Source organism: Arvicanthis niloticus, chromosome 7, assembly GCF_011762505.2.
Source record: "Arvicanthis niloticus isolate mArvNil1 chromosome 7, mArvNil1.pat.X, whole genome shotgun sequence".
In the NCBI taxonomy this organism is placed as follows: Eukaryota; Metazoa; Chordata; class Mammalia; order Rodentia; family Muridae; genus Arvicanthis; species Arvicanthis niloticus.
The window spans coordinates 38171222-38185454 of NC_047664.1; the positions used below are offsets into that span (position 1 = coordinate 38171222).

General features: G+C 47.2%; 1 protein-coding gene across 2 annotated transcripts in view; it reads left to right on the forward strand.

Moving 5' to 3' along the window:
- Maea (macrophage erythroblast attacher, E3 ubiquitin ligase) overlaps positions 1-13187 on the forward strand; it is a 36511-nt gene extending 23324 nt beyond the window's left edge. For both annotated transcript variants that reach the window (XM_034508946.2, XM_076938282.1), the window contains exons 3-9: positions 730-933; positions 3179-3301; positions 6395-6471; positions 9202-9310; positions 10417-10550; positions 11483-11678; positions 12163-13187. In XM_034508946.2, coding sequence (XP_034364837.1) covers positions 730-933; positions 3179-3301; positions 6395-6471; positions 9202-9310; positions 10417-10550; positions 11483-11678; positions 12163-12258 — 939 coding nt within the window. In that variant the 3' untranslated portion in view covers positions 12259-13187. The remainder of the gene's footprint in view (positions 1-729; positions 934-3178; positions 3302-6394; positions 6472-9201; positions 9311-10416; positions 10551-11482; positions 11679-12162) is intronic.
- The last annotated feature ends 1046 nt before the right edge of the window (positions 13188-14233 follow it).

Here is a 14233-nt window from a genome sequence, read left to right on the forward strand (position 1 = left end):
GGCTATAAAAAGTTACCCTTAATGGCATGAGATCTGGGTCCTTGGTGACACTGGTCTTTGAGAAATTCACTGACAAAGGGTTATGACAGCCATGTTGGGCGGCTACATTGAGAACATTTTTGCCTAGGATTTAACTTAGAACCAAATTGACTTTTAATAGAAATATATAAAGGATTTAAAAACCAGGCTTGTCATGGTGACACATGCTTTTAATCCTAGTATTCAGGAGACAGAGCCAGGATTTTTGTGAGTTTGACTACAGCCTGGTTTACATAGCAAGTTCCAGGCCGGATAGGGCTACATAGTTGGATCCTATTGCAAAATGAATAAATGAAGAATCACTTTATAGTAAATAATAAGAGAGGAAGTACAACAAATTTTAGATTTTAAGTATCTGACAATGCAGCTTAAACCAAAACGAGATCCATATTTATGGTAAACGTTTTTGAGTGAAGTGAGTTTGCCTTGCATGTGCTTGGCAAGCACGTGAAGTGGCCGGTGGTGTGTCATACTCTCTAAGTAATCACTGTCTCAGTCAAATTCACTCCAAACAAATGTAGAACCCGTATTTTCTTTATTTCTGTATCTAGTCCAACAACATCCTCAGCTTTTACTTTTCCTTGCTTATCTTCTCATGAGCATCTAGAGGAAAGGTGCACACATATGTTTTCATGGCTGGTAGTGTGGTTCATGGGACAAACCATCTCAACTATGTCTGCTGTGTCTTAGGCAGTAGAGTCCATCCAGGCCGAGGATGAAAGCGCCAAGCTCTGCAAACGTAGGATTGAGCACCTCAAGGAGCACAGCAGTGACCAGCCAGCAGCAGCCAGCATGTGGAAGCGGAAGCGCATGGACCGAATGATGGTGGAGCACCTGCTGCGCTGTGGCTACTACAACACAGCTGTAAAGCTGGCTCGCCAGAGTGGCATTGAGGTGGGCTTTTCGAACTCTCGGTCCCCTGCCTGGGTGTGAGCACCATTGCACTCCCTTCTGTTCCCACCTGTGGTGGGTGACCAACAGTCAGTGACAATCACAGGATATAGTTGACTTGCTTTTGGACAACTTGAACTTGTTAGGCTTGTGGCGTCTGAGGAGGCCAGGAGGTTGGTGTTTTTCTTTTTTTTTTTTTTTGTTTTTTTTTGGTTTTTTTTCTTGGTGGAGGTTGGTGTTTTTGACAGAGCTCCCTGGAGTCAGTGACTTGGCCATCTAGCCAGGGAAAGGTATTGCTACCTTCTGCCCGTAACCAGGCCACTGTTCTGCCACTGCTGCTAGACACTGAAAACCCAGCCTGTGCTTGGCCACCACAGAGCGAGCGCATCACTGAGCCCATGGGTTACCCTATTTTTTTTTTCCTTGTAATCCATCATTTTTTAAAAAAAAACTTATTAAATTTATTGTGTCGTGATGAATTTCTTTGGGAAATTTGCATATCTTTGGGCAATCATGCATATCTTTTGGGAATCAATTTTCTCTTTTACCACAGAAGTTGTGGAGCTTGAACTCTGGTTGTCATACTTGGTGACAAGTGTCTTTACCCAACTGAGCTATCTCACACCATCGCTCAAGTTTGCTTATTAAAATTGTTTATCTTGAAATGGAAAAAAAATGGGAGATTCTTATTATGATTTCTTTTACTTAAAGGCTGTGTCTACACCATGTTCAGCAGCTGGATCTGCATGCCCTGCCTAGCCATGCTCTGAAAGGAGCTTCCCGTAACTTGAGCTCTCTTATCTCCCCTGGTCATTGTCGTGCATGTGTAGTGTCCAGCGGTGGGATATGATGATGAGGAAGACCCTTGCCAAGGAGCGTGGCAGGAGGGACATCAGGTCTCTGTAGACCCTGGGCAGAACATACTGCACATGGCTCAACTAGAAATTAGCAGTTGTTTTGTGCATTAGTTGAGAAACTGTCTTTTATTAATGTGCTTTTGTTAAGAGTACATCTTAGAAGGAAATTTTGCTTTTGAGATTGTGTTTTTAGGCTGGTGAGATGGTCCAGGAGGTAAGACACTTGTTGACAAAACTTAACTGGTTTTGAGCCCTGTGAACTACATGGTGGAAAGAGAGTACCAACTCTTGCAAGTATCCTCCGTATGTCTACCCACTAATATATAAATCAGTGTGATTCTTTTAAAAGTAAGAAGACATGTCCATTTTCTTCAGGCAGCTTTCCTGCTTTTCTTATAATGTGCATACATCTCATTGGCCCAGCCCCTCATATTTGCTTATCTTGATGGACCTTTTGATGTAGAAGGGCCCTGACCTTAGAGGAATCCCCCAGAGCTCAGCAGATGATCTGGTTTTGACCCTCTTTAAAGAGCAGAGGCACTGGGGAGAGTGTTGTAGCTCCCTCACAAACACATGCAGACTTTGAAATGTGTTCAGAATAGACAAAGCAAAACGTCAGCATATCAGCATATAGGCTGTGGAGGTATTGTGCACCTTGCTGAGGACTTGGAGGAGGTTGTACCTTATGCTGGGGACTTGGTGGGGGTGTTAGTTATTTTTGTTGTTGCTACAATAAAATGCCTGACAAAGGCAGGTTAGTGAAGGAAGGTTTAACTGGTCAGCGCTCCAGGAGATAGTCCACTCTGCCAGAGAAGGCGTGGCAGCAGGAGCAGCTGGTTATGTGTATACACAGTCAGGAAATACAGAGGTGATTATTAAGCTCAGCTTGCTTTCTCCCTTTTTAGTCTTAAGACTCACACCTTGGAGTGGTACAAACCACACTTTAAGATGAATTTTCCCACCTCAGTTTACCTGATCTACGTAATCCTTTACAGATATGTGCAGAGATGAGTTTCCATGGTGATAGTAAATCTCATCAAGTTGACAAGGTTAACCATAGAGAGCCTGAATCCCTGCTGGGAGCCAGTCCAAGTGCGTGTCGTATTTATGTTCCTTGTTGGTCCTTTTCTACAACAGGATGGTTCTGGTTCCCCTAACCAGTAGGCATCTGCCATCTGTCAGCTTCCCAGTCCCAGTGGACCATTTTTGTTCCCTGGAATCTTATTGCCTTGTTTATGAGCAGTGCCCTAGATGGGTTGGACCAGATGTAGGGGTGTACTATGGCTGAGCCTAAACTCAGGGTGGGAGGCTGGGTTGAAGAGGGTAGAAACCAGTTGCCCCTGCTTGTAGGCCACAGGCATGTTGTGACCTAAGCTGCCCCTTCCTCTAAGGACCTTGTGAATATCGAGATGTTCCTGACAGCCAAAGAAGTGGAGGAGTCCTTGGAGAGGCGTGAGACAGCCACCTGCCTTGCCTGGTGCCATGATAACAAGTCCCGACTCCGGAAGATGAAGGTGCGTGAACTTTCTGGGCTGGGCTCCTTGTGGGAGTGGATGGGTCTCTGTTGGAGGAGGCACCAAGGTTGGGTGGAAGCTGTGTAACCTATCCAGGACCACATGGCTTCACCTGCCTTTGGACTTTTTGGGTTGGTTTTAGTTCGTGAGGCAGAGTTGTTGGGTTTGGGATGGGGTTCAGGGTATTTGGGTGACAGGGCTTCCTAGGAGTAGCCTCTTGTATTGGTTTGGCCAGCAGTAAAGTATGGAGCCCTGTTACATGTACAGCATGTTCATTCCTGCTGCACTTGAAGTTAAGGCAGCCTGTGGATTCCCTACTCAGTCAGATAAGGGCTGCGGAACTCTGGGCTGTAGTGTCTTCTGAATATACACTTTGTAAAACACAGAGCCACAGAACTTAAACCCGCTCTCTGCTTTGTAGCAGAAATGTGTTAGCTTTAATTACTAGCCCTGCCTCCACCAGAGGAGCTATATTTCTTGTGTTCTGAGTGTTGCCTTAACCCATCTGGTGGAACTTGTTGGGGTGCATATAGTCACCAGCCAAGAATGACACTCACTGCCACTCAGGGCTCTCTTGAAGGATCTTAGTACAGAGCTCCTAAAAGGAAAGCCACAATTGATTCATAAGTCTGGCCTACTCAGTTCTGCCCTCTCTCCCTCCCAGAAAAGGAACTCTTCCATGAGTGATCTTCCTAAGCTTTGACTGTAGGTGCTCATGTGGGCCAGGGATAGACATTCTGGGTAGGCAAAGCCTGAAAAATTGAGGTGCCGAATGAGTGCTGGAAGAGAGGGTGAGCATTGCTTTGGTGTTGAGAGTCAGGAAGAATGGGATGTTAGCAGTTGTCCAGAGACACTCTGTGATAGTACCTCTTGACAGGCAGCTATCTGTATAATCGGAATGTGCACAGCACACATGCTCTGCTCTTCCATCAGGGTAGTGGAGAGCCATACTGCACTAAGGTCCCACCATCAGACACTGATTGGATGGGAAGAGAAGCATCTCAGACTCAGTTTAACTAAATTGGGAGTATCATATAACAGGGCACCAAGAGATGATCTGTAACTTAGCTTAGAACTCTAGACTTGGCGGGACACTAAAGAGCAACCTGGAGGCCTGTGTCTGGGAGTCACACAGAGTGGTAAATTTGGAGGCTCCAGCTGTAGACTGAACAGGGTGGCTAGCCACCCCACTATACTACTTGGTTTTAGATTCAGGTTTAGAGAGCTGATTTGCATGACTAATAGGCACCTCTGTATCGGTAAGGCATTTGAAAATTATCTGTTAGAGTGAATATTGCTCCTAAATAATAGACAGATTTAAGGTTTATGTTTTGCAAAACAACAACAACAAAAAAAATCTGCTTTTCCTTCAATACCTTTGCTTTTAAACATACACTGGTGCCCACCATCTATAGAGGGAACAGTGTTACTCTGCAACTTACAGGGCTCTAATGTGCAGGCTCACCTTCAGTTCTTGCTTGTCTGGCTTTAAAGTGAACAGAGCATTCACAAGCACCTCTCCACATATCAGTGGAGCCAGACTGGCCTTGTGAAGCCTTGGGATACCCTGTCTTTTTCTGATCATTTCAAGCCTGCCACCTACCAATCAGTCAAGACAACTCCTGCTCTGGTTTGGATTATGCTGTGCTTCCAGCCTGCTTTGCCCTCAGCCTTGGTGCAGAGGGTACAGTGCAGGGATCAGAAGGAGTAGACACTCCCCTTCATCTTCATGCCCCCATAGAGAGCAATGTAGGTACGGTTACATTGTATTGCTGGACTACAGTATCAAAGCAGCTGCCCAGTGTAGCTGTGTGGAGTGTGCTCTGCTGGGGTTACACTTAAATGGGCCATGAGGGTTGGGTACATAGAGGCAGCTAGGTGGGAAAGGATGCAGCACTGAGTCCTTTTTTGTTTTTTCTGTGTAGCCCTGGCTGTCCTGGAACTCACTCTGTAGACCAGGCTGGCTTCGAACTCAGAAATCCACCTGCCTCTGCATCCCAAGTACTGGGATTAAAGGCGTGCGCCACCACTGCCCAGCTGAATTTAAGTCTTATATGCAGTCAGTGACATGATAATTAGTCTTAGATGAGTTTTTATGTCCTCATTCCTGGTTCTGGCAAGAAGTATTTTATGTGTGCTGAAGGTTTTGAGTAGCTTTTAGGGGGCATTGCCTAGGCTAACCTCAAATTTACTGAGGCCCTCCCTCCAGCCTCCTGGATGCTGGATTTATAGGTGGTTTTGTGTATGCTGGGCAAGTGCTCTACTGCCTGTACCTGGAGATCTTTAGACTATTACTTGCATAGAAAGGGGCTTTCTTTGTGTGTGAGGTGGTAGCAGTTAATCTTCCTGCTGTCTAGCTTTGTTGGAGAACTTCTGCCTGTATTGGATGGTAGCACTGGTTTCAGAGTCAGCTCAGCTCTGGGCTTCTATATAAACTGCGTCTACCAGTGCACCCTGTACTATCCTAAAGAGTCGCTTCAGTGCTGACCTTAGATCTTCCTCACAATTGCAAATCTTGGACCTACCTATTCTGGAGCAGTCACCAGCTCAGGCAGGTACAGGACAGATAAGAAATGTGCTGAGGCAAAGCGTGGTGGTAATGGTAGGGAGGAAACTTTTTTTTTTTTTTTTTTTTTTTGAACAAGCCCTCTTTACATAGTCATGGCTGTCCTGGAGCTACTTACTCACATAGACCAGTCTGGCCTTGAAATCACAAGGCTCTGCTACCTCTGCCTCCTGAGTGCTGTGATTAAAGATGTGCACACCATGCCAGCTAGAGGATTATACAGTCACTTACTTTACCCCATGCACTCTGGGAGCTGAAGACAGTCCCTGTCTGCTGCCCATTGGGTGCCACATGACTGCCTTAGGGGACTGAGCTCAGCATCTGCATAGTTGCATAGTGCATTGGCCCTGCCAGAAGAAAACTTCGGCCTCTTCTATCAGAATAGAGGCTCTGGTAATAACACTTCTTCCCAGCACCCTGAGCTTTAATGGTAGAATTTGTGAGATCTGGATCCTGGTGCCCAGGTGCCTAGGCCATGGCACTGCTGACAGATGGTACCTTCTAACTCTTGTCTGTTTTTTCCTCAGAGCTGCTTAGAGTTCAGCCTCAGGATTCAGGAGTTCATTGAACTTGTCCGGCAGAACAAGCGCCTGGATGCTGTGAGGTAGGATATGCCGTATACCCGCACCCTCATGGATGGCGTGCTGGAGAGGGAAATACACATGTTGGGCACTTCCAGTCTGATGGCCTCAGTCTTGCATGCTCACTAAATCTCCCAAGCCAGAGATTAGGTTGAGGTCCCCTGCTCATCAGACAGTTTCATATGGCACTCTAGACCCTAGTAGCTGCCCAGTGAGCTAGGCTGGCATCCCAGCCACCGTGTAAACCTGTGTGGTCAGGGCTCTGCATTCCGTCTTTTCTGCTTGGGAAATAGTCAGCAGCTGTAAGTAACAAGTATGCTTCAAGGAAAGCTGAACCGGTCAGTTCAGAGGTTCTTGGTCTGTGAAGTAGACCCAGACATGTGCTGAGTCGGTGACATCTCCCAGCGTAGGCACTGAAGGAATCTTGAGACAGTGTCTGTCTGTGATGGCTGAGACTCAGTAGTGACATGTCCCACTAGAGAAGCCTAGGTGGGAAGCAGAGAGTCCTGCAAGACCGAGCCCAGGCTTAGCTTGTAGTAAGCCCAGGACTGTTATTCCTTAGGAGCATGGGCGGGTGAGGGCGGGGCATGCGAGAGCTGGCTGTGGACCTCACTTCACCTTGCCTCATGCATTAGTGAATAGGAGACCGGCACATGTGAGTGCCCTCCTTTGATTCCCCCTTCTCTCTAGGCCTGGAGCATGGTAAACAAGTGTTCTAGCACCAAGTTAATTTTTCCTCTCATTTCTTTTTTAAGACTTTGGTCATGCCAAGAGTAGTGGTATATGTCTCTAATCCTAGCACTTAGAAGGCAGAGGCAAGTAGATCCCTGTGAAGTTAGGGATAGCCTGGTCTATATAGCCTGGTCAAGTTCCTCCCATTAAGAAGAAGAAGAAGAGGAGGAAGAGGAAGAGGAGGAGGAGGAGGAAGAGGAGGAGGAAGAAGAGGAGGTGGTGGTGGTGGTGGTTAGGGATAGCCTGGTCTATATATATAGCCTGGTCAAGTTCCTCCCATTAAGAAGAAGAAGAGGAGGAAGAGGAGGAGGAAGAGGAGGAGGAGGAGGAGGAGGAGGAGGAGGAGGAGGAGGAGGAGGAGGAGGAGGAGGAAGAGAAGGAGAAGGAAGAGGAGGAGAAGGCTCGCAGTGAGCTGCCGAGCTTCAGACTTCTGAGCTTAAGCAGTCCTCTCAGCCTCATGCCACAGTGGTACAGGGGACTGTCACTCTCCTCAGAGCTTTCGGGCTGCCTGGCTGGTTTGGGTATATCAGTCTCTGGATGTCTCACACTCTGGTATTCAAAGAAAAATTTGACATCACTGTATGCCACTTTTCAGTTTTACCACCATGATGTATACCTGAGGCAAACACCTTCACGGGCAAACAGGCTCTTGTTGGTTTGTGTTTCCTGTCCATGGTCACTTAGTCCCATTGCACAGCACCTGTGATGAAAAGAACCTGATGGTAGAAGTGTATCAGGAAATACAGGTGGGAAGGGGCCAGGGAGCCACCATTCCTTCAGGAACACACCCAAGGGACCTAACTCATTCCAGTAGGCCCTACATTCTAAACTTTCTGGTACCTTAAATCGTGCCATAGGCTGGCAACCAAACCATCAACATGTAGCCCTTGGGAAACAGTGAAGTTCCAAACATTATGTTGGGGGGGTGACGGGGGGGGGGTCCTTATACTGTCTGTAATGTTCATTAAAGCAAGATCCGTTCTTTTGCCCTGAGATTAGGATGTCAGAGTCCTAGGCCTGGTACTGGTCTCTGTCCCATTTTTGTTGAATGAAAAGCTATGTAATCAGCTAGCAGCGCCCTAAACCTGGACATACATCCCTCTTCCTCTGGCTTTGTGGCCATCTTGCTACTCCCTGAGGACTGTTTGGTGACATCTTCTACCAACTTTATTCTCTATCTAAGCATGCATATACATACTCACCTCAAGGCTGCCTCAGGTTCCCAGGACCTTCTAGCTCTTTTTTTTTTTCCTGACTTAGCACAGGGCTGATCTCCATGGGGACTTGGTTCTATGGGTTCTGCTGTGTCACTGGTCACTGGTTAGATGGTCTGGTTCTACAGGAGGGTCTGTGAGTGTAGAGGATATGACAGTGGATGAGGCTTTGTGGGAAAATATGACACCTAAGGCCCTCATGACTAATGGCCAGCAGAGGAGAATTCCATATTCCCCCTCCTGGCTGCCCAATCCCTGCAGGCTGGTCAAGAGCCAGCCACATGTATCACATGTGAAAGATCATACTGTGTGTGTTTGCTTATATATGATGAGTTAGACAAGCTTTGTAGTCTGTTTGTGGGCCTGAGTTGCTTTGAACAACTTTCAATTGAAAATACTGGACTAGAAGTCCCTGGGCATGAAGGGTAAGCACTCAGGGCAGTTAGAATCACTCAAGGGCTCAAGCAGTAATTCTAGCCCTAAATGACCCCATTTCCTGATATCTTGACTCTCAGCCCCTCCCACCTCCCCAGCAAATCTTCTGGGATGGGATTCCTTTGTGTCAGACTCTGAAAGACCTGTTAGTCCAGATCCTTTCAATTGGGGATTTGGGCATTAGACAGTTGGTTTAGCAGCAGGTAAAGGCACTTGCCTCCAACCCTGACAACCCAAGTTTAACTTCTGAGACCTACGTGGTAGAAGGAAAGTTCCAGTTTTTGACAAGTTGTCTTCTGACCTGAATTGTTTAATTAATTATTTAAAAGTTGAGAATATAAACCTAAATGTGGCAAAATGTTGTTTTTTTAGACATGCAAGAAAGCACTTCAGTCAGGCTGAAGGGAGCCAGCTGGATGAGGTCCGCCAGGTCATGGGCATGTTGGCCTTCCCACCAGACACACACATCTCACCATACAAGGTAATGTTCATGCCCCTATTTATGTGTTCCTGCTGGTCCTCAGAGTCAGGAGTCTGGTGGAGTGGGATGAGAGAGTGCTGGCCCGCTCCTGAGGGCTCACCTGCTGTCATTTCTTCAAACCCCATAGCTTGTTCTACTCAGCTGTGCTGCTCGCTTTATTCTCATCTAGCTGGTCAGAAGTTGAGGCAGAGGTCCAGAGGCTTCAACCTGGAAGGCTCTGGGTCTCCACACACTGCCATCCCTCCTTGGTGTTCTCTTCCTGTCATGTCAGCAGCCTGGCCTTCTTGCTTTTTCTATAGGTCCAGAGTTGTAGGTCTAAAGAGCACTAGAGGGCCAAGGTGGTGATCTGTCCTTCGACTGCTCCTGGTCTCTTTCCTGAGTAGAAGCCTACTCATTAGGTCAAAGCTAGCAGGGTAACAGGCTTAGCCTGTCAAGTCCTGTCAGTGACAGATTTTTGGTGACCTAAAAGAGAAAGACCAAGATCACACCAGAAACCCTGGTCTAAGGGTCAGACAGGAAGTTTAGGGTACAGAGAGCTGAAGGAGAACTGAAAGAATGACTTTGAAAAATTAAGGAGGGAAGAACCGAGGCACTAGTGAGGAGGCAGAGAGGAAGCTTCCTTCAGAGGAAAGTGGTGGTGGAACTTGAGAAGGGCCCTGAAGGCTGATGCTGTCCCTTCTATTAGAGCTTCTCACACTGGGCACAGTCCTCCATTGACTGCTTCTATAGAAGTAATACTCAACAGTGTATTTATAAAGAGGTGGAGGTGAAGTGTGTTGTTACCCGAATGATGCGGAGGCTTCATCTCTTGCTTTTGTACATGTGCATACCGTATCTGTTTAAGTTACAACATTAGCCACGGATAGTTCTGAGCTGAGGTCATCTGTTATTGTCTGTCTAGTATTTCTTCTTTGGAGTAATCTCTCTTTCAGCTTTAATTTTCTGCAATTCTGTTTCATTGTCTCAAGACCACAGGATACAAACCGAGGACTGTTCTGGAACATTAAACCCACAGTTGTCTTGTATGGCTGTTGGGGCATCTGTACTGGCTGGGCCTCCTAGTAACTGCCAGGGGAGGGTCCCAGCACCTCTGCATTGTCTTTCAGGACCTCCTGGACCCAGCCCGGTGGCGAATGCTGATCCAGCAATTTCGATATGACAACTACCGGCTGCACCAGCTGGGAAACAGCTCCGTCTTCACCCTCACCCTGCAGGCTGGGCTTTCAGCAATAAAGACACCGTATCCTTCTTGCTCTACCTTATCCTCTGGGGTAAAGGTTGAGAGGGCCTGGGGCCCAGCGGCTTGGTCTTTCTTGGGTCTATGTATTCTCAGTGGCTTTTCCATTTCAAATGTTGCTGTGTAACTGATAGTGGCTTCCCAAGAGTCCTCGAGACTTGAGCCCTAACTGTCTAGCCAGTTTGACTTCTCAGCTTGATTCATAATGGTCATGGCTCCGGAAAGGAGGCAGCCTCCCTGTACAGGAAAGACAAGTTTTGTTTCTATTTGGCCTACTATGCCCTGAAGAAGATTGACCCATCCCATTTATGACTCCCCATTGCATAGCTGACCTATTCCTTCCTGTGATGGACACCTCCCAATTCTCCAACCCCCTACTCTGACCCCTGTGGTAGATTTTCATCTTTGATGTGGCTGATCTTATCCCTGTGTGGTTGCTCATAACCTTGCTCATATGTTTGACTCCCATTCCTTGTATAGTTCCTATAGTCAGAACTCAGGCTAGCCTCTCTCTGACTGAACCTGTCCCTTGTATGCCTGAGCTGATTGCTACATGTAGCCAAACCCATTCTGTATGACTGTCCCACAAGGTAGTCACCATCTCTGGTGGACTGGAGAGTAAGCATGTGTTGGCCTGCCACCTTCTGGCGATCCACCAGAACATCCCTGTCTCACACCTTGCCTGCTCTCTAAAGAAATCTGAGTTGGGTGTGAGGGTGCCAGCAAGTGTACTGTTGTGCCACTGGGTGGCACTACTAATGGCTTGTCTTGCATAGGGTTTCTGTGAATATTGATACTGAATGACTATGGCATTCTTTTAATTTGGATGTTAGCTCTGTTTTCTGCTCCCTGTCCCTATGGTCATAAGGATGCCCTGAGGCTAGAGCCCCAGCACACCTGCCCTGTTGCTGATCTTTCCTTAACCCTGTGTACAGACAGTGCTACAAGGAGGATGGCAGCTCAAAGAGCCCTGACTGCCCTGTCTGCAGCCGCTCTCTGAACAAACTGGCGCAGCCCCTGCCCATGGCTCACTGTGCCAACTCCCGCCTGGTCTGCAAGATCTCTGGTGATGTGATGAATGAGAACAACCCACCCATGATGCTGCCCAATGGCTATGTCTATGGCTACAATGTGAGGGGCCCAAACATCAGGGCTATGGGCTGGGCAGGGCAGGGTAGCTGTGTGAGGTAAGGGCACCAGGGTGAGGGATGCCACATGTGAACAACCTCAGGCTTCTTTGACAGGTATGCCTTCAAGAAGTGACTTTGTAAGATTAGATGGCTTGAGGCTGAAGAGATGGTTCCATGGTTAAGAGCATTTGTTGCTCTTGCAGAGGACCTGGGTTTGATTTCGAATACCTGCTTGGTGGCTCACAGCCATCTACAACTATCTAGTTCCAGGAGTAACTTGAGTCCCATGGGATCTGACATGCTGTTCTGACTTTCACAGGTATCAGGCACATATATGTACATACATGCAGGCAAAATACTTATAAGTAAATAATATTAAATGATTTATTCTACAGTAGCTTATTTTTTGGAATGAACCTTAAATCAGATCTTAGTTTGCATGGGATTTTCTCATTTTAATACATAACTCTGGTCTTGTTTTCCAGTCTCTGCTCTCTATTCGTCAAGATGATAAAGTTGTTTGCCCAAGAACCAAAGAAGTCTTCCACTTCTCCCAAGCTGAGAAAGTATACATCATGTAGGCCCTGCGTTGCCATGTGCACGCCTTTGGCCAGAGGCTGTGGTGGGTGGGAGCCATGCCCTCCTTCCCTGACCCCTGACCCCAGACCCCAGCCTGCCTCGGCATTTGTTTCTTGCGACCAAAGATCAGTGAGCAACGACAAATACTCTTAGAAAAAGAGGAAGTGAGATTTTAATAAGTCTGTGCTTGAGAACAGCGTTTGATTGGTAGGATTTTGTAACATAAGTCGACTGATGCCTCTGCAAGTTCTTGCACCTCTCAAAGGAAACTTTCTCTACAGTGTGACCTGAACACCCAGGAAATCCAGAGCATCTCAGAAGTAGGAATTGGTTCATCGGTTATTTCCCTGTGTTTCTCCGTTTCCTTCCTTTTGCTAGTGATGGGACTTGGGAGCTTGAGGAGTAGGCTGGTCCTTTGCCAACTCCTGTTGGTCACAGCCTGGGCAAGGTGCTGGCCATACCAGGTTGCCTGCAGTGACTTGTGACGTGGTGCCGAGGCCTTTCCTGACTTCACTGTCTAGCTGCTGCCAAAGCACCATGCACCACATGCACCTGGGCTGCTACTTGAGGAGGCTCTGCCACATGGCCAGGGTGTCTGGGGCTGTGTCTACACACCTCAGTATCTCACCTTCCAGCACCGCCTTATCTCCTGCTTTGAGAATGTATCCACGGGAAAGCCACTGGACTGAGTTTCTGCAGAGGCCTTGCCAGGTGGTTCCGTAGTCCTAGAGTGTACATGCTTTTCATTACCGAAACTGATAGTTCAGCTAAAATACATACCAACGGGTTTTCAGAACCAATGAACCATTGTAATTGACACACAAGCATATTGTAGAGGTTTGTATCTAGCGCTTATTTTTGCATGTTGATGTTGATTAGCTAATGAACTGTAAATGTAAAGCGTGTTAATAAAATAGCTTTCTATTTCTCATTTTTTTGTGTGAGGTGTTTGTAAGACCTCAGGTCTCTTTGCTAACCCTGCCAACCATGCAGCACCTCTGTGGGACCTGAGTTTGTCTGTCACTACAGTGAAGGACACTCAGCCCAGAACATAAAAGATTGCCTGCTAACCTTCAAGGGGCTTTTCTAAGGAATGAGGGCATAAATATCTTGAGTTCTAAGGTAACAGTTGGCTCCTGCCGGTCTGGCCAGTGCCCACCTGGGGCCAGAGCATTGCAGCTTGTTGGAGGACCAAACTGGATCTTGATAGCTGTTCTTACTATCTCTGTTCTTGGGATCTTAGGAACCACTGTTGGAGGCAAGGATTCAAGCTGTGCACAATGCCAAGCAAGTGTTCTGAGTGTTCACGTCCTCTTACTCACTCTGGTCTGTCTTTAACTGTAGCTCTAATTCCTCCTCTGTGGCAGCTGCATTGGCCATGTCACCTAGTTCTGCCAGTGTGGCCAAACACATCCCAGTTTGCATTGGTGGAGGTACCCACTGCTTCCCAGTGCTCTCTGGAGCACCTTGTGCCCTATTTTGAGGTGTCTGTGGCGTAGCACCAGTTGACGCCTCTGTCATTCTGGAGCCGAAGCCTGTCTGGGGCTTTCCTCTTCTACCCATGGTACCAGTGAGAGGTGGCAGCAGAATGACCCTGACACTTTTTTTTTTTTTTTTTTTTAACCTTCTTGCAGTGTAGCTGTCCTTTGAGTTGAATTTGACTTTTATGAAGTTACCTGACATGATGTTCATGTTATTAAACATTTTAATATTCTCATAGGGAAAAAGGGAAGGTTCAGGAGGCCTCTCCCCTCACCAAGGTTCTCTAAGGTAAACAGTAGGAGAGTTAACAGCTGCTTATAAGCTACATGGGGAGGTAGTGGCACACACCTTTAATCTCAGCACTCGGGAGACAGGCAGATGGATCTCTTGTGAGGTCTAGGCCAGCCTGGAGTTCCAAGACAGCAAGAACCACACAGAGAAACCCTGTTTGGAAAAACAACAAACTACATGGGAAACTTCTTGGTACTGAAGCTG